The 20,173-nt window shown below is 46.3% G+C and overlaps 1 protein-coding gene across 4 annotated transcripts; it reads right to left on the bottom strand.

Moving 5' to 3' along the window:
* Nucleotides 1-543: 543 nt before the first annotated feature.
* Nucleotides 544-16,593, bottom strand: LOC132206953 (utrophin-like). Of its 4 annotated transcripts, none has more exons than XM_059642066.1 (3): nt 16,475-16,593; nt 8,504-8,772; nt 544-4,383 (listed from the first exon to the last, which is right to left on the bottom strand). In XM_059642066.1, exons 1-3 carry the CDS (start codon nt 16,515-16,517, stop codon nt 4,237-4,239), a joined length of 459 nt encoding a protein of 152 aa, XP_059498049.1. In that variant the 5' UTR covers nt 16,518-16,593; the 3' UTR covers nt 544-4,236. The 4 variants fall into 4 exon arrangements, with proteins under 4 accessions (XP_059498049.1, XP_059498048.1, XP_059498051.1 ...); XM_059642065.1 differs by lacking the exon at nt 16,475-16,593 and adding an exon at nt 14,578-14,650; XM_059642068.1 differs by lacking the exon at nt 16,475-16,593 and adding an exon at nt 14,578-14,650 and having other exon boundaries at nt 544-3,273; nt 8,506-8,772.
* Nucleotides 16,594-20,173: the final 3,580 nt, after the last annotated feature.

Raw genomic sequence — 20,173 nt, 5'->3', positions numbered from 1 at the left:
GCAGGACGGCCAACCCCTCACTCTTTCCCAGTGGGGTCTACATGTTAATTACTCCGGGAAGCGTTTCTGTATGAGCCTGGCCTGATCTACACATCTCCCAGGAACTATATGGTAACTGTAAACAGTCTTAAAGTGAGCCCGATTGATTCACCCTCCTATCAGTGACTTGCCATTGATGATTGCCTGTTTCATAATCAGTCCAGTCTCATCTACTCTTCCTCTGAGCGAATCCTTTCTGTCCTCTTCCATTCAGCCCGTGCCTGGGAGAATGCAGCCAGATTCCCCTTCAGGCTGCATTTCATTCTCCTCACTGTCTCGGTGCTGCCACAGACATCACCTGTCTCTCCATTTCCCTCTGTAACAGTTCTTGTGAAACCCAACCCCCTCCCCGCCCCACCTTCCAGCTGCAATGTTGGAATATCACCACATTGGGCATTGCCATTAGTGCTCCAGCTCATTCAAATTTCTTCACAAAACAGAAACACAACTCATCAACAAGACGAAGTGGCAGGCAAATGAGATACATCATACATCTAAAAGCAGTTTGTTGTTCAAAAGTGGAACTAACTTTAATTTGTATGCGTATAATAGAATCAGGAAGAATAATACATATATAGCATGCAACTCATTTCACTGAACACATTTGTGCAAATAAATGATATCTCTGCAGTTCAAACAATTCCAACAGCATAACATTCGAGACAGAGCATTTGGAAATGATACAGAAATTTCAGATACGAATGATTTAAAGAGGAGGACAGATTAAGATCGGGGAAACTGAACAGGGTGTACACACAAAAATCCATTTCGCAATTGGAATGCCTCATTCAGGCAATTACATCTCTCTCCCTCAGTCTCAAATGGTCTTCTTCCCATTCGATTTTCTTCCACTCTCTGAGCCACCCCCAATAAGCAGTTCCCTTCCCTCCCCAGTTTAGCCTCATGCCTTCCTTTGCACTGGTATGTAATGGTACCTTTCTAGTACATGTTTGATTTTCGATGAACACACCGCACTGGTTTGTGACCAGGTCGGCCAGTTGAACCTCACAGAATATGAGTTGCCTGACTGGTCCACATTAACAGCCCAAATCAGGGAGCCCTGACTGACAGCTAAGTCGTGTGAGGGTCAGAGATGCTGACACCCTGGCAACTATCTCTGAATGAGGCAGTGCTAAAGTTGAAGACAGTTCATTTGTAAATAAAAGTTGAATTGGAGATCGACACTGGCCTCAGTGTATTTAAAATACATCTCCAGCACTGGGTTTGAATATTATTGTTATCCTTTTGTTATCAAACATCTCTGTGTGCAGTGCTCAGCAGGGTTATAACATGGAGATGTGGGAACAGGATTGTTTAGATTCCCTACAGTGTGGAAACAGGCCCTTTGGCCCAACAACTGCACACCAAACCTTGGAGCATCCCACCCAGACCCACGCCCCTGAACACTATGGGCAATTTAGCATGGCCAATCCACCTAGCGTGCACCTCTTTGGACTGTGGGAGGAGACCGGAGCACCTGGAAGAAACCCACGCAGACACAGGGTCAAGGTGCAAATTCCACACAAACAGTTGCCTGAGGCTGGAATTGAGCCTGAGTCCCCAGTGCTGTGAAGCTGCAGTGCTAATCACTGAGCCACCGTGCCGCCCCATATCGTGTTGCTTTTGCACAAACTTTGACAAAGAGGAAAGCCCACTGATAATGGCAAACGCTGGAGAATCCAAAATAACAAAGTGTGGAGCTGGATGAACACAGCATGCCAAGCAGCATCTCAGGAGCACAAAAGCTGACATTTCAGGCCTAGACCCTTCATCAGAGAGGAGGATGGGAGAGGGAAGTGGAATAAATAGGGAGAGGGGGGGATGCGGACCGAAGATGGAGAGAAAACAAGATAGGTAGAGAGGAGAGTACAGGTGAGGAGGGAGGGAGGGGATAGGTCAGTCCAGGGAAGACGGACAAGTCAAGGAGGCAGGATGAGGTGGTCGGTCGGAAATGGAGGTGTGGCTTGAGGTGGGAGGAAGGGATGGGTGAGAGGAACAACAGGTTAGGGAGGCGGAGACAGGCTGGGCTGGTTTTGTGATGCAGTAGCGGGAGGGGAAGAACTGGGCTGGTTTTGGGATGCAGTTGGGGAGGGGGAGATTTTGAAGCTTGTGAAGTCCACATTGATACCATTGGGTTGCAGGGTTCCCAAGCGGATGAGGAGTTGCTGTCCTTGCAACCTTCGGGTGGCATTATTGTGGCACTGCAGGAGGCCCATGATGGACATGTCGTCTAAGGAATGGGAGGGGGAGTTAAAATGGTTTGCGACTGGGAGGTGCAGTTGTTTGTTGCGAACCGAGCGGAGGTGTTCTGCAAAGCGGTCCCCAAGCCTCCGCTTGGTTTCCTCAATGCAGAGCGGGTCAGGAGTGAGGGGGCAGGTCACTGTGAGGGGGGTCAGGACTGCAGGGGCAACTCACTCTGAGCGGGTCAGCACGGAGGGGTAGGTCGCTGTGAGTGGGTCAGGACTGCAGAGAGAAGTCGCTGTGAGCTGGTCAGGACTGCAGGGGCTAGTCACTGTGAGCGGGTCAGGACTGCAGGGGCGAGTCAGTGTGAGCGGGTCAGGTCGCTGCGAGAGGGTCAGGATGGAGGGGGCAATTCGCTGTGAGCATCCCATTTCACTCTGTCACGGCATCCCATTTCACTCCGTCACTGCATCCCATTTCCCACAGCCACTGCATCCCATTTCACTCAGTCACTGCATCCATGCTGCGTGGTCCATGCTGTGTATAAATGTGGCATAAAATCCTTACTTGGAAGTTCATTTCCTCTTGTAATAACATGTGGCATCATTAGCATCCTTCATCACTTGCATTTAATCGGAAAGCCTGGTCCAAACACCAGATAACATGACAGTCCTAACAGAATGCATTTTCCAATGATTTAAACATATAGTCATGTGTGTCTCAGTGAATAAAAATCCTCCTCATTTTACCCCAATTATATCTCATAATAAAGGGAGTATGTCTGAAAGTCGTCTCATCCGAAGGAAAACAGACTTGCTCCAGGAAAGCTGCTAAAATATATCAAGAAAAATATACATGAAATGATTCTAGAAATTTCTGCAACACAAAGATCAAAGGAAACAATAGTTTGATGAACACACTGTTAAGTGTTGCACTTACACATCACATTTTGGAAAACAAACCACACTGATTTTCTACTTCATAAAAAAAATTGTTCCAAGTCTTCATTATGCAGCACTGCAGTGAACTGAAAAGGTGTAGACTTTTAACCTGCATAGAAAGCATGTGCACAAGTTAAAACAAAAAAAAAGCCACTTCTGTCCTAAAAAGACAATATTATATTACAAAAGGCCAGGGAAGTTGGAGAATGCAGCATCATGCTTCCTGCAGAGATCAAGTTTTGTCTGTGTTGTAAAAAACAAAAGAACTGTGGGCACTGTAAATCAGCAACAAAAGCAGAAGTTGCTGGAAAAGCTCAGCAGGTCTGGCAGCATCAGTGAAGAGTGAGATCTGAGGAAGGGTCACAGGACGCGAAACATTAACTCTGACATTGTCTACGTCATAGTGAGTTATGTCTATTGCTTCAGCAAAATCGAACCAACTCTGAATGAAAATCAATGCTGAAGAAATATCCAAAACATCCGCTGTCCCCGTTGTGGCTTCCTCTACATTGGGGAAACAATGCAGAGGCTTGGGGACCGCTTTTCAGAACACCTACGCTCAGTTTGCAATAAACAACTGCACCTCCCAGTCACTAACCATTTCAACTCCCCCTCCCATTCCTGAGAGGACACGTCCAACCTGGGCCTCCTGCAGTGCCATAATGACGCCACCCGAAGGTTGCAGGAACAGCAACTCATATTCTGCTTGGGAACCCTGCAGCCCAATGCTATCAGTGTGGATTTCACAAGCTTCCAAATCTCCTGTCCTCCCACTGCATCCCGAAACCAGCCCAGCTCGTCCCCGCCTCCCTAACCTATTCTTCCTCTCACCCATCCCCCCTCCCACCTCATGCCGCACCCCTATTTCCCCTCATCCCGCTCCCTTGACCTGTCCCGCCTCCCCAGACTGACCTATCCCCTCCCTGCCTCCCTACCCATACTCTCCTCTCCACCTACCTTCTCCTCCATCCATCTTCCATCCGCCTCCCCCTCTCTCCCTATTTAATCCAGAACCCGCACCCCCTCCCCATTTTCTGAAGGTGGTTCTCGGCCCGAAACATCAGCTTTTGTGCTCCTAAGATGATGCTTGGCCTGCTGTCTTCGTCCAGTTCCACACGGTGTTATCTCGCATTCTCCAGCATCTGCAGTTCCCATTTTCTCTCCAAAACAAAGGCTGCTGTCTTTCAAAACCCAATCTCAGATTTTGCAGATAGTCCTTACCCTGAAAAAATACCAAATATGTATAAAGAGGAAAACTGGAGGTGAAACCATTCAAAAAATTTTCATTAGCATAATAAATGTTCAAACTGTAAAAGCAGGTTAAGCACCTGTATATAAGGAAACTTTAAACAGACACTTACAGCCAACAAATGTGAGAAATAGCCATTTCTTGCTGGATTACCAATTTTGCTGTTGGGAAAATAGGCCTAGGCTTAGCAATGTACATTCAAACAAGATAGCCCCCTCTCAGAACTCAACACTCACAGTCGTAGAGTTCTGTTTTCACAGGTTGGCGTATAATAACATCAAGCACAATACACCAAATCTTCTTTGGTACCTTTTCCTTCCATAAAACTGCTTTTAGTAGATGCGCACTGAATTCATTTTATACACGTTGAACAGTTGCTAAGTTCAAGAGGCCAGTTCCAGCACTTCGACTTGCATCTGCTTCATCATCAAAACAGAACAAAATAAAGACCCACTCTTTGTAAGTCAAGTTTTCCATTTTTAGTGACAAGGTGAAGTGCAAGAACTGCTCACTTGATGTTAAAATCTCCTAAATATGTACCTATATATTTCAATTCTGTGAAATATGTGGAATGAGTTCGAGAGAAGGATTAATTTTCTTGTGCTGGGAGAGAGCTGGGACAGATAAAATAGGTTGAATGGCCTCCTCCCATGCTAAAAATGTCCATAACTGTTCTTGGCCCTGCTAAATTGAAGTGGCCATCCTTTCATTATGACTGTGAGACGCAGCATGTTACGATAGATGGCACAATGAAGAAATCCTTTGTTATTAATGAATTTTTCAGCACTAGGCATTCTTCCGAAGTCAAATGTTCGACATATGCCTGTTGCACTGACTTGGTTCCAAACAGTTATAATGTGGAGGTGCTGGTGTTGGACGAGGATGGACAAAGTCAGAGCTCACATGACATCAGGTTATAATCTGACAGGTTTATTTGAAATCACACAAGCTTTCGGAGTGCAGTCCCTTCATCAGGTGCGGTCAGGGAGGAAAACACACAGTCACACAATTGATAAGCAGACAGATCAAAACATCATACAACTGGTGTGAGTGGAGTGTCAGATAATAAGTCTTCATCCAGGATGTTTGTTTGTTTGCAGATATTTTGTTGAAGAAACACACAACTTGTAGTTACAGTCAGTGTGGTATCTTATAAATTCTTGCTTTTGAAATAAAGGTGAAAACTCTAAGACAGATTCTGAACACAAGCCTCTAAACTACAAGTCAGAGTCTGACCTGAGATGTCACCTTTTGTACATTCCTGTTGCGCTGCCTGATTATCATGACAACACAGCACTGACATGGACTTTATAAACGCTTTACTTGCCTCTAACACTCTTGGTCACCTGTATAGAGTTATTATCTGACACTCCACTCACGCCAATTCTATGATCTTTTGATCTCTCTGCTTATAAGCTCTCTCTCTCTGTGGTCACCTCACTAACTGCACCTGATGAAGGGGCTGCACTCCAAAAGCTTGTGTGATTTCAAATGAACCTGTTGGACGACAAGCTGGTGTCATGTGACTTCTGACTTCAAACAGTTATAGAATGTGTTTTCAATCCTACCATGACTTGACAATAAGTCAACTTCTTAAAATTTATAAAATGAGAATGTCAAGTGAAGTATGTCTAACCTTGAGCATTTAAAAAAGGAAATATTACAACCATAGTATAGTCAGACAGTAAAGACAGAAGGAATGATTGAATCGACTGTGTCTGACACCACACAATTAATCCCCCTTATGGAAGAAAGGTTGGCTGTGTTCTCTTTCTTCAGGAACATCCAGCTAATACCACCTTACCACTGCTTGTTTTATTCATCTGGGGTTCCATCTAATTCCTTGCAGTCTTGGTCAAACCTTCATGTAATTTATTTAAATTTTCAATGAAATAAATTTAACTTTATATTCCACAATTTTAACATTTCCTTTTAAGGTTTGAACGGTTCAGTTCGTACAGTGCACATGTTGTGTTAATAATTGGAGATGATGGTGGAAAAATCAAGATATATTGACAAGTAAACAAATGGCTAACTTCTGTTTCCTTGTCAGTAATGCCTTTTGAACAGAACATAAAGTTGCGCAACTACGTAGAGATAACAATTTAAAACTGGGAAGACCACTTTGTGGTCCCCACACCAATCTCTATTCACTACCTACTGATTGCATTACTCCGCCTTGGCAACAATGTAATATTACGCTTGTCTCAGCACAACCTTGGCATCTTGTTTATCCCATGATGAACGTCCAACAACACATTCATGCAATCCCTCAAGCTGTCTCTTTACATCTTTTCAATCCTGCCTACCTGTCTCTTGTCTTGGCTCATTCGCAGTGAAACCTTCATCTGGAACTACTTCACTTCTGGACCTGACAATTCCAATGCATTCCCTGTTGGAGTCCCACATTTGCCCATTGAAAACTTGACGTCGTCTAAAACTCCACTGCCCGAGTCTCACCTTGAACCAAATCCTATTCTCTGTACTTTCTACCTGACTGACACTATTAACGGTAATTTTATTAAATTCTCATTTTTGTTTCCAAATCGTTCCTTGGCTATGCCTATGGCTATTTTGGTAATCTCCACCAGTCCAACCATACTTCAGGATATCTGCACTCGTCTAATTATGTCCTCTTGCCCACTCTTGATTTCAAACGGCCCACTACTAGTTGCCAAACATTTAATTGTGTCGGCTTCAAACCCAACAAGAGACTTCCTGCACCTTCAGCGAGCAAACTCACATCCAGAACCTCAACCCGAGCAACAAATCTTCTCAAAACTCGCTAACTTCCTACACATCTTAGCCTCTGTACGTTTCCTCTTTTAAGGCACTTTTTAAAACAATCCTCTTTCATCAAGCTCTTGATCGTCAAAACTAAGAACTTAATAAGGCTCAGTTGTATTCTGGGATCGTGAATACTCCTTTCAGACGCCTTCAAAGTTTCCCTCCGTTAAAGAGATTTTATAAGTGGTTGAAGTCATTGCCAAGCAGAGGGGGACGAATTGGGGAGTTACTTCAAAGAGCTATGATATGCCAAACGACCTCCTTCCACACTGGCCAACTCTGATTCTACAAAAACAAAAATGATTTTCAGACTTGGGAAGATCCCTCAAAAATGTCACAAGTAACCAGCTTATGGGCAGAGTCGAGCTGCTGAGATGATAGACCAGGATTTAGGGGTACCAGGAGTGATAATATGCTGAACACAATCAAATTTTGAGGTTGTAGAATGATGTGGTCTTCATCATTTTTGACACTTTGACCATTTTCCTTCCTTTCCACAGAACAAGTCAAATAGCGGCAGCACAATGTTGCATGGACGCTCGAGCCTGCTCCACCGTCAATGATGATTGTGGCTGGTCTTCCACATCAATTAAACTTTTGCTCATATCTCGTCCTCTGCTCAAAACATCGATCTATTCACGTGCAGTATCCCTCTCGCTAACTTAATGAGAATTCATTCCAATCACTGAACTCCGAACGCAGACCCACCCCAGGTCAAAAAATTCAGCTGAGATCAGGAACTGATCTCGCCTGTATGGCTGAGCTGGCTTTTAAAAAGTTTGCCAGTGAGAGAGTCTCAGTGAGAAACATTCATTAAAAAAAATAATTGCATGGATTGCTCTCCAATCCTAAACTCTATTCAAATTCAGTTGGCTGAACGGTTGGTTTTTGATGCAGACTGATGCCCTGCAGAGAGGGCTCAATTGCCATACCAGTGAGCTTACCACAAAGGGTCTTCGCCTCAACCGCTCTACTTGACTGAGGCGTGGTCATCTTCAGGTTAAATCATAACCAGTTGTCTCTCTCCAAGGAGTCGCCAAATGGCGTGCTAAGACTTTACCTTTAACCCTGATAACATGGCAACAAGCAGATAACTCAGCTGATGTCACTGACTAATAAAATCCTCAATTATACTGATATTCATGTTGTGATATCATCAGAAGGCATGCTCAACTAAGTTTTAATTTGCAAATTAAGTTAACAACCATTCAATCAATATTACTGAAGTACTCATATTACTGATCGTCTCCATACAACATTGTGGTTACATCTGTTCATAAGTGAAGTGTAATGTAATTGCACTTACTGTGGTTTTATCAATGTGATCCTGCAATGAGTCAATAAGCAGGTCACCCACAGGTTGCCAATCAGTGTGGACCCCCTCAGCTGTTATCACATGAGCCTCAAGATCATCCAGAGCTTTCTGCAGTTCTTGAAGTTTCTCCAACGCCTTTTCCACCTGTTTCTGCCAGTTGCTCGCACGGGTTTTCAATTGCTCCCAATTTTCCTTCACTTCTGTTGACTGTTTGCGGACAGCTTTGGCAATTCTCTGGGCTCTCTCTTCCGGGGTAGGTTCTGGAAATATGAAATGCAAATAATTTATCAACTATTCATGATTTTGATCGATAGATTTTCTTTCGAAACCCCTTTCCTTTAAAAGGTCTCTCTGGACTTTCTCCTGAAATTGGGATATATATTATAAGACTGAAGCACATCAATGATAAATTCTGTAATCAGCTAGCAGGTCGTCGAGTCATTAACAGATAATCACAGAGAACCAATACAAAGCCAAATAAAATTCCGCAGATATTTGAAATTTGTCACTACCAAGGAAGCTTTAAAAAAGGAAAAGGATTACTGACTAAATGGGTACAATTCTCAACAAAAGATTTGAAAAATCCTTTCAGTGTATCTTTCGTAGCTATGAGACAAACATCCAACACAAACCAACTTTCATCTTTCAGGACTGGCAAGTTAGAATGATAAACCCAAAGTCTACCCTGCACAGTTCTCTCTAGAACTCACTTCATGAGGTTGTTAAGAGATGTAGAGATACCAAAGTGCGCAGCTGGATGAACACAGCAGGCCAAGCAGCATCTTAGGAGCACCAAAACTGACATGTTGGGCCGAGACCTTTCATCAGAAAAGGGGGAGGGGGAGAGAGTTCTGAAATAAATAGCGAGAGAGGGGGAGGCGGATCAAAGATGGATAGAGAAGTTAGGTGGAGAGGAGACAGACAACTTAAAGAGGTGGGGATGGAGCCAGTCGAGGTGAGTGTAGGTGGGGAGGTAGGGAGGGGATAGGTCAGTCCGGGGAGGACGAACAGGTCTCGGGGGCGGGAAGAGGTTAGGAGGTAGGAAATGGGGGTGGGGTTTGAGGTTGCAGGACGGGATAGGTGGGCTGGTTTTGGATGCAGCCGAGGGGAGTGTGCAGCGGATCAGGGAGTCACCTGAAGGTGGTGGGAAAAACGTCTTTGGTGGTGGGGTCGGATTGCAGATGGCAGAAGGGTCGGAGGACGAGGCATTGAATCCGGAGGTTGGTGGGGTGGTACGCGAGGGCGAGGAGGGCACTGTTTTGGTAGTTATTATGGGGAGCGAGTGTGAGGGATGAGGTGTGGGAAATGCGGGTGACACGGTCGAGGGCGTTTTTGACCACTGAGGAGGGGGAAGTTCCGGTCCTTGAACAACCCTCAACAGTTTCTCTTTCAATTCCTCCCACTTCCAACAGACAAACGGGGTGGCCAGGGTAGCCACATGGGCCCAAGCGATGCCTGCCTCTTTGGAGGTTACATGGAACGCTCCCTCTTCCGTACCTACACTGGCCCTCAACCTCACCTCTTCCTCCGTTACATCGATGGCCGTATCGGCACCGCTCGTGTTGCCACAAGGGGCTCGAACAGTTCATCCACTTCACCAACACCTTCCTCCCGAACTTGAAGTTAACCTGGACAATCTCTGATACCTCTCTCTTCTACCTGGACCACTCTATTTCCAACCACTGAGAAACAAATATCCATTTCAACTCCACCAATTCCCACAGCTACCAAGAATACACCTCCTCCCACCATATTCCTGCAACAATTCATCCCCTATTCCCCATTCCTTTGCCTCTGCATCTGCGCTCCCAGGATGAGGTATTCTATTCCCGTATATCTCAGATGTCCTCATTTTTCAAGGACCACAACTTGCCCCGCTCTGTGGTTGATAACGCCCTCGACCGTGTCTCCAGCATTTCCTGCAACAAATCCCTCTCACCCCACCCCGCAACAACAACCAAAACAAAGTCTCCCTCGTCCTGACGTACCACCCCACCAACCTCCGGATACAACGCATCATCCTTCGAAACTTTCAGATTCTCTGGGAGGCTACGGAGGAGGTGGCGGAGCCTTTGGCCTTGATCTTTGAATCCTCATTGTCTACAGGTTTAGTACCAGAAGGCTGGAGGGTTGCACATGTTGAGTCCTTGTTCAAAGAGGGCAGTAGAGATGACCCAGGTAATTATAAACCCAGTGAGCCTTCCGTCTGTTGCAGGAAAAGTTTTGGAAAGGATTATAAGAGAGAGGATTTATAATCATCGAGCAAGCACCAATTTGATGGGAGATAGTCAACATGGATTTGTCAAGGGCAGGTCGTGTCTCACAAGCGTCATTGAGTAATTTTGGAAGGTGACCAAGCACGTGGATGAGGGTCGGGCAGTTGACGTGGTGTACGTGGACTTCAGTAAAGCCTTCGATAAGGTTCCACATGGTAGGCTATTGGAGAAAACATGGAGACATGGGATTGAGGGAGATTTCGCAGGTTGGATTAGAAACTGGCTTTGGCTAAGGCGGCAACCAGTGGTGCTTGATAGAAAATATTCAGCCTGGAGTCTGGTTCCTAGTGATGTGTCTCAAGGATCTATTTTGGGATCACTGCTGTTTGTCATTTTCATAAGTGACTTGGACGGAGGCATTGGTAGATGGGTTAGTAAGTTTGCAGCTGACACTAAAGTCAGTGGAGTGGTGGACAATGTGGAAGAATGTTGCAGGTTACCGGTAGACTTTGGATGAACTGCTGAATTGGGCAGAAAGGTGGCAGATGGAGTTCAATGCGGATAAATGTGAGGTGATTCACTTTGGGATGAATAATAAGAAGGCAGAATATTGGGTCAATGGAAAGATTCTTGGTCGTGTTGCTGTGCAGAGGGTGTCCATCTATGTCGATCCCTGAAAATTGCCATCCAGGTTGATAGTGCTGTGAACAAGGCTTAGGTCTTTTAGGTTTTATTGGCAGAGGGATTGAGATCCAGAGCTGTGATGTCATGCTGCAACTGTCCAAAAAGCTGGTGCGGTCTCATTTGGAATATTGCGTACAGTTCTGGTCGCCCCATTACAGGAAGGATGCGGAAGCATTGGAAAAGGTGCAGAGGAGATGTTGCCTGGTCTGGAGCAAAGGTCTTCTGAAGAAAGGCTGAGGGACTTGGGTCTGTACTCATTAGAGAGAAGGTGGTTCAGAGGGGATTTAATAGAGACATACAAGATGACAAGTGGATGAGATCGGGTGGACAGTGAGGGTCTTTTTCCGAGGATGATGACATCAGCTTGTATGAGGGGGCACAGCTAAACAGTGAGGGGTAATAGATTTGAGATAGATGTCAGAGGCAGGTTCTTTACTCAGAGAGTGGTAAGGATGTGGAACCCCCTGCCTGCCAATGCAGTTAGCTCAGCCACATTAGGGGCATTTCAACAGTCCTTGGATAAGCATATGGATGATAATGGGATCGTGTCGGGGGGATGGGCTTAGATTAGTTCACTGGTCCATCCAGATCATCGCAATGGGCAAAAAAGCACACCGTTGTCTCTACTTCCCAGGAGGCGAAGGCAATTCCATGTGTCCACAAGGGCAACTTTCACTGATGTACCACAGAAAGCATCCTATCTGGATGCATATCACAGCACGGTTCCTCTGGCAAAACAATCCCTAATTATTATGCTCCTGCCTTTCTTCTTCCAGGCAGAATTGGTTCTGCTTTGTCATAACTATATTGGGAGAAAATCCACGCTCAGTCTAAGTTAATTCTTCCAACAATTCAGATCCCATGGAAGACTGAGAAAATAGTGGGTGTGTGTGGGAGAGAGAGAAAGAGAGAGAGAGACAAAGCCAGAGGGGTTGCTGGGGGGTGGGGGGGGGGGGTGGGTGGGTGGAGACAGAGAGAGAGAGAGAGAGAGACAGAGAGAGCGCGAGAGAGACAGAGAGAGCGCGAGAGAGACAGAGAGAGCGCGAGAGAGGCAGAGAGAGCGCGAGAGAGGCAGAGAGAGCGCGAGAGAGACAGAGAGAGCGCGAGAGAGACAGAGAGCGCGAGACAGAGAGAGACTGTGAGAGAGAGAGAGAGAGAGAGAGAGAGAGAGAGAGAGAGAGAGAGAGAGAGAGAGAGAGACAGACAGACAAACAGAATAGGCTACAGAATGTGAGAGTGTGAGCGCGCCTGCATCAGGCAGTGAGAGAGATGTTGCTGAGGTGGAGATAGTTGAGAGTGTCGATCACCAACAATCTCTCCTGGTCCACCTAGATCGTCGCAATGGGCAAAAGCGCACACCAATGTCTCTATTTCCCCAGCAGGCTAAGGTAATTCGGTGTGTCCACAAGGTCAACTTTCATTTATGTACCAGAGAAAGCATCCTATCTGGATGCATGTCACGGCATGGTTTGGCAACAGCTCTTCCTAAGACCACAAGAAACTACAGAGTCATGAACACAGCATAGTCCATCATGCAAACCAGCCTTCCATTCGTTGATTCCACCTTTACTTCCTGCTGCCTCGGGAAAGAAACTGACATAATCAAAGGCCCTTCTCACCCGCCAATTACACTCTCTTCTCCCTTTTTCTGAAGGGAAGGTGTCAACAAGTTTGTATACATGTGTGAAAAGATTCAAGAACAGCTTCTTCACCGCTGTTATTCGACATCTGAATAGGACACTGAAAAGTTTAAATCTAATTTTGATCTCGCTCTCTGTGCATCTTCTCTGCAGCTGTCGCTATGTTCCATTTCACTAATGCGCCTTGTATGGTATGATCTGTCTATACTGCATGCAGAAGAAAACTTGTCACTGTACTTGGGCACATGTGACAATGACGACTCAAATCAAATTGACTGTGTGCAAGAGAGAGGTGAGTGTATGATTGTGTTCAAGAGTGCAAAGACAGTGCATGAAAGCGTGAGTGTGCGCATGACAGAATGTGTGTGCCAGTGACTGTGCTCAAGAGTGTGTGAAAGAGAGTTAGCACAAGAAGGGAAGTGTTACAGCATGCATGAGGGAGTGAGAGTGTCTCTAAGAGTGAGTGAGCTTGACAGCAAGCGAATTTGCAAGTGTAAGTGTGTGAGGGAGAGATTTGTGGTAGTGTGTGTGTACTTAGATAACAGCATTGGCAAAAGATCCTGCGACAGTGCATGCAAGTGTGCCACAGAATGTGTGCAAGACCGTGTACGACCGTGTGGCGGTATGGACTATGAATGAGTGAGAATGTGACAGAGTGTGTTTGTGAGAGACTGTGTTCCTGACTTTTTTTTTGTGTGTGTAGTGTGTTTGTGCGTGAGGGACAGGATATGCATGTGCAACATCGTGTGACTGTGAACTTCTGTTTGTGCCTGTGAGTGAAGTGATGGGGGAGAACAGGGAGAGGAGAGATAAAGACTGAGAGAGAGAGGGAGCATGAGAGAGAGATGACATGAGGAATTAGAAATGATGAGTGGTCAATACCTGGAGGAAAAAAAGAACAGCGTCTGTGCGTTAAGAGAAGCCGCTGGATCTGATATGGAGGCTATTGTTTTATTGATTGTACTGAATGAAAAGCAAGTGTCACCTCTCAGTGTCAGGGGACAGGAGATGTGCATCAGAGAAGGAGATATAGTCAGCCTTGTTAGAGACAGCAGACAAGTTGCAAATGCATAGAAACTGACATGAAAGCTTTCTTGTCAATATGTAAAGAGGTGAGACAAATATGACGAGTTAATATTGTACCTTTGCGCTCAGTAAAATTATAGAATCATGAATCAGAGAATCCATACTGTGTGGAAACAGGTCCGTCAGCCCAACATGTCCACACTGCCCCTCACAGCATCCCACCCAGACCCATCCACCTATAACTCACCTAACCGACACATCACTGAACACCTTGGGAAATTTAGCATGGCCAATCCACCGACCTTGCACATCTTTTGACTGTGGGAGGAAACTCGAGCACCCGGAGAAAACCCATGCAGGCACATGGAGAATGTGCAAACTCCACACAGAAAGTCACCAAAGGGTGGAATTGACACAGCAGTGTTAACCAGAGCCACTGTGCTCTATATTATGCTCATTAAGCTGCAAGCATTTTTTTTTTAAACGCAAGGAAACGTACCATCGTCACATAATCCAAGAGGTTTCAATCTTCTGTCAGCTTTGAGAACTTTATCCATATCCACAAGGACAAGGTGATGTTAATGGTGTGAGACCGGTTAGTATGCAGCAGCTCGTCATGCAAAAAAATTAACGGCACTTTCATTGCTTTTTTCCGAGGGGCGCAACAGAAAGACAAGAACATGAAAAAATCCTGAAATCTTTGTCCAATTTCAATCTCCAAGGGACCATCCATTCCTCAAAAGTCATAACCAAACTGAACATGGGCCTCCTGCAGTGCCACAAATGATGCCAAACGAAGGTTGCAGGAACAGCAACTCATATTCCGCTTGGGAACCCTGCAGCTCAATGGTATCAATGTGGATTTCACAAGCTTTAAAATCTCCTCTCCCCCCACTGCATCCCAAAACCAGCCCAGTTCGTTCCCGCCTCCCTAAACTGTTCTTCCTCTAACCTATCCCCTCCTCCCACCTCAAGACCCACCTCCATTTCCGACGTACTAAACTCATCCTGCCCTCTTGACCTGTCCGTTCCCCCCCGGGCTGACTTATCTGCTCCCTACCTCCCCAACTATACTCTCGTCTACAGTTTCCATCCCGGCCTTTTTAAGTCGCGTGTCTCCTCCCCACCGATCTTCTCCTCTGACCGTCTTCGATCCGCCTCCCCCTCGCTCCCTATTTATTTCAGAACCCTCTCCCTATTCCCCTTTTCTGATGAAGGGTCTCCACTCGAAACGTCAGCTTTTGTGCTCCTAAGATGCTGCTTGGCCTGCTGTGTTCATCCAGCTCCACACTTGATTCTCCGAGGGAGTGGTGGAGGCTGGGAAAATTACAACATTTGTGAGGTATCTGGAAGGGGATATAAATGAGGGGGGTTAAGATGGCTATGTAGCAAACGCAGGAAAATGGGACTGGATTAGTTAGGATATCTGGTTGACATGGACAAGTTGGACCAAAGGGTCCATTTCCATATTCTACAGCTCGATGACTCTGACTTTATTTGGTAAGTTGGATTCAGAATGGGCTGAGTTGGCAGGAAGCAGAAGGTTATGGTTGATCCATGTTTCGTGACTGAAAGTCTGTGTCCAGTGAGGCTCTCGAGGGATTATTGTTCGAGCGCTCACTGCTGTGCTATATCAGAATGATTTAGACTTAAATGTTTCGAGGGGTGATCACTAAGTTTGTGAAACATATGAAAATCGCTGAGATGGTAACTTGTGATGAGGAGAGCCCAGGATTGCAGGGTGATGAAAACAGGCAGGTCAGATTGATTTGTGTGGCAAATGGAAATTAATCTGAACACACACGAGGGGGTGCACTTGCGAACTACACACAAGGCGAGGGAATTCACCAAAATCCATCAACAGCATTTTCCAACTCACGACCACTTCCATTTAGAGGGACAAGGGCAAAAGTAAGATAGGATTCCTGTGTGACAACCCTGCATTTCGCTCTGTCATGACATTGAGAGTACCCACAGCACATCGGCAACAGCTGTTCAAGTACTAAGCTCCCACCACCTTCTCTCTACTCGCATAATTGAATTCTGTTAACTAAATCATAGAACTCTGTTTTTGGAACACTAATTGGGCCATCGTTATTAAATCGAAAATTATTGAAAATGCTTCAGAACTTGGAATTTGCCTGTGAAGGCAGGCTTTTGTTTTTAAAACTCTTCCATTCAAATTAAAATGCAACACACACTCACAACGCATTGCTGCAGCAGCCAGGACATGATATTTCAAATCCTAGAGTAAAAGAACGCTCCACAACCAATTGGAATCAGCTCAATGCTGCAGCCCAATGACTTGAATTTTTTGAAACAGCATAGCCTGGGTTAGAGATCGTTTCAAGTCTTGACAGACCACCAAAACTGCCTAAAACATCAAGTTAATGTACCTTGGCTCGTTCTAGAAATGTAACGCATCATCTTTGAATTCATTTCCGAAATGTTGACAGCACTGGGCCTAGTTGCCCTCGAGAAAGTCAGGATGAGCTAGCTTCTTGAAACACTGCAGTCAATTTTGTGTAACTAGATTCACAATCCTGTTAGGAAGTCAGTTTCATGATTTTAACCATGAAGGAACTGAGATATATTTCAGTTTCAGGATCATCAGTACCTTGAATAGGAACATCCTGCTGATGGGTCCCCATTTACCTCTCGTTCTTGTCCTTCTCGTTACCAAATATCATCGTTTAAGATGACATGGCCAATAGAAATAGGTCCTTTGACCTGATCCTCCATCCAATAGGATAATGGTTCATGTCACACTCTGCATACCCACTTTGCTGTCCTTTCACCGTTACCCTTGAACCCCCAAAACTTGCCAAGAATGCATTTATCTCAGTCCTATGCGTGCTTTCGGACTTTTCCATCATAGATATCTATTGGTCAGGAGTTCCAAAGACACTCAGCGCTCTGAAAGAAGAAATTCCTTCTTATCTCATTTGTAAACTGGTGCATCTTTATTTTGAGATAATGGGAACTGCAGATGCTGGAGAATCCAAGATAACAAAATGTGAGGCTGGATGAACACAGCAGGCCAAGCAGCATCTCAGGAGCACAAAAGCTGACGTTTCGGGCCTGGACCCTTCATCAGAGAGGGGGATGGGGTGAGGGTTCTGGAATAAATAGGGAGAGAGGGGGAGGCGGACCCAAGATGGAGAGAAAAGAAGATAGGTGGAGAGAGCATAGGTGGGGAGGTAGGGAAGGGATAGGTCAGTCCAGGGAAGACAGACAGGTCAAGGAGGTGGGATGAGGTTAGTAGGTAGATGGGGGTGCGGCTTGGGGTGGGAGGAAGGGATGGGTGAGAGGAAGAACAGGTTAGGGAGGCAGAGACAGGTTGCATTGGTTTTGGGATGCAGTGGGTGGAAGGGAAGAGCTGGGCTAGTTGTGTGGTGCAGTGGGGGGAGGGGACGAACTGGGCTGGTTTAGGGATGCGGTTGGGGAAGGGGAGATTTTGAAACTGGTGAAGTCCACATTGATACCATTAGGCTGCAGGGTTCCCAGGCGGAATATGAGTTGCTGTTCCTGCAACCTTCGGGTGGCTGGCATCATTGTGGCACTGCAGGAGGCCCATGATGGACATGTCATCTAAAGAATGGGAGGGGGAGTGGAAATGGTTTGCGACTGGGAGGTGCAGTTGTTTGTTGCGGACTGAGCGGAGGTGTTCTGCAAAGCGGTCTCCAAGCCGCCGCTTGGTTTCCCCCATGTAGAGGAAGCCACACCGGGTACAGTGGATGCAGTATACCACATTAAGCAGAGGTTCACCTGCACATCTGCCAATGTGGAATGTCATCTTGGGGCCTGGGATAGGGGTGAGGGAGGAAGTGTGGGGGCAAGTGTAGCATTTCCTGCGGTTGCAGGGGAAGGTGCCGTGTGTGGTGGGGTTGGAGGGCAGCGTGGAGCGAACAAGGGAGTCACGGAGAGAGTGGTCTCTCCGGAAAGCAGACAGGGGTGGGGATGGAAAAATGTCTTGGGTGGTGGGGTCAGATTGTAGATGGCGCAAGTGTCGGAGGATGATGCGTTGTATCCGGAGGTTGGTGGGGTGGTGTGTGAAAACGAGGGGGATCCTCTTGGGGCGGTTGTGGCGGGGGCGGGGTGTGAGGGATGTGTTGCGGGAAATGCGGGAGACGCGGTCAAGGGCGTTCTCGACCACTGTGGGGGTAAGTTGCGGTCCTTGAAGAACTTGGACATCTGGGATGTGCAGGAGTGGAATGCCTCATCGCGGGAGCAGAAGCGGCGGAGGCATTGGGAATAGGGGATGGAATTTTTGCAGGAGGGTGGGTGGGAGGAGGTGTATTCCAGGTAGCTGTGGGAGTCGGTGGACTTGAAATGGACATCAGTTACAAGCTGGTTGCCTGAGATGGAGACTGAGAGGTCCAGGAAGGTGAGGGATGTGCTGGAGATGGCCCACGTGAACTGAAGGTTGGGGTGGAAGGTGTTGGTGAAGTGGATGAACCGTTCGAGCTCCTCTGGGGAGTAAGAGGCGGCGCCGATACAGTCATCAATGTAACGGGGGATGAGGTGGGGTTCGGGGCCTGTGTAGGTGTGGAAGAGGGACTTTTCCACCTTCGGTCCGCCTCCCCGTCTCTCCCTATTTATTCCAGAACCCTCACCCCATCCCCCTCTCTGATGAAGGGTCCAGGCCCGAAACGCCAGCTTTTGTGCTACTCAGATGCTGCTGGGCCTGCTGTGTTCATCCAGCCTCACATTTCATTTTCTAACATCCTGGTAAATCTCTGTTTCTCTGTCATGCCTTGTCTTTCTAAATATTTTTGAGTCAACTCCAAATTTCGCCACAGTACATTCACCCCTTTCCTCAAAGTCATGAGTAAACAAGCTCAAGACCTGTGGTTCCTTCAGCGCTACCTCATTTCTTACCGACAAGCCAACCCTGTTATCTCTGTCCATTTTTATCAGTGCTAATGGGAACAGCAGATGCTGGAGAATCCACTTTAACAAAGTGTGGAGCTGTATGAACACAGCAGGCCAAGCAGCATCTCAGGAGCACAAATGCTGACGTTTACTGAAGTATAAGGGTCTCGGCCCGAAACGTCAGCTTTTGCGCTCCTGAGATGCTGCTTGGCCTGCTGTGTTCATCCAGCTCCACATTTGGTTATCTCTGACCATTTGCCTGTTCTTTCTATAGGACATGAATCATTGGATATTTAGTTCCCAACAACAATGTCTCTGTGATACCCAGAGCGATCAATCTGCACCACAAACTCATTCACTTTGTTTCATACACTCCCTGCAATTAAATACAAGATCCTCAGTCCGCCATTTTCGGCCACCGTTCTTATCTGCTGCACCTGAAGTCAGAGTCCTGACCATTTCCATACTTTTGGTCCTATGACTTGCTCTGGAAACTTTGCTGAGCACTTACCAGCTTCTAACTTTTTCCATAATTTTCCATGCAACTGAACTCACCCGCTCCACACTTTTTATTTTAACGCTCTCCCCCCGAGACCTAGCTCTGTCTTTTGCCAGGATACTTGTCCCCATATGATTCTTGTCGAGCCTATGCCACCAGAACAACTCCCTCCTTCCCCATACCCATGCCAATGTCCCATGAATTCAAACACATTTCTGCCATGCCACCATTTGAACAATGCATTTACATCTTGAATTTTCTTCACACTGTGCCAAATTGCTCAGATAAGAATGCAGAGATTACTACATTTCTGGTTCTGCTTTCTCACCTCAGCACTCATAATCCCTCAGCAGAACCTCTTTCCTCTTTCTTCCATATCAATGGTACCTGTGTGGACCACGATAGCTGGATTTCTACTCCTCCCACTTCAAGTTCCTTTGTAGCCGAGATGGAATATCCTGAACCTGGGCACCAGGCAGGCAACACTACTTTCGAGACTCTCGATCCTCATCACAACGAACAGTGTTCATTCCCCAAACTATACTACCTCTGATTATAACTACATTACACTTTTTATCCCCTCCTGAATGTCCCCCCTGTACCACAGTGCTACAGTCAGTTTACTCATCTTCCCTATACCCTGCACTCTCATCCACACAGGAAGAAAGAATCTCAAAGCTGTTAGATAAGATCAAAGGCCAAGGTTCCATCTGCACTACAT

The sequence above is a fragment of the Stegostoma tigrinum genome, chromosome 44 (genome assembly GCF_030684315.1).
Source record: "Stegostoma tigrinum isolate sSteTig4 chromosome 44, sSteTig4.hap1, whole genome shotgun sequence".
Classification (NCBI taxonomy): Eukaryota; Metazoa; Chordata; class Chondrichthyes; order Orectolobiformes; family Stegostomatidae; genus Stegostoma; species Stegostoma tigrinum.
This window is presented reverse-complemented; position numbering and strand designations above follow the sequence as displayed.

What these genes read in the sequence shown, in the direction of transcription:
- LOC132206953 (XM_059642065.1), bottom strand. Translation starts at nt 14,635, where the DNA reads ATGGATAAAGTTCTCAAAGCTGACAGAAGATTGAAACCTCTTGGATTA. An exon ending in TCTTGGATTATGTGACGATG is followed by an intron (nt 8,773 to 14,577) that starts GTACGTTTCCTT and finishes TCATATTTCCAG; the next exon opens with AACCTACCCCGGAAGAGAGA. An exon ending in ATCACATTGATAAAACCACA is followed by an intron (nt 4,384 to 8,503) that starts GTAAGTGCAATT and finishes GTATTTTTTCAG; the next exon opens with GGTAAGGACTATCTGCAAAA.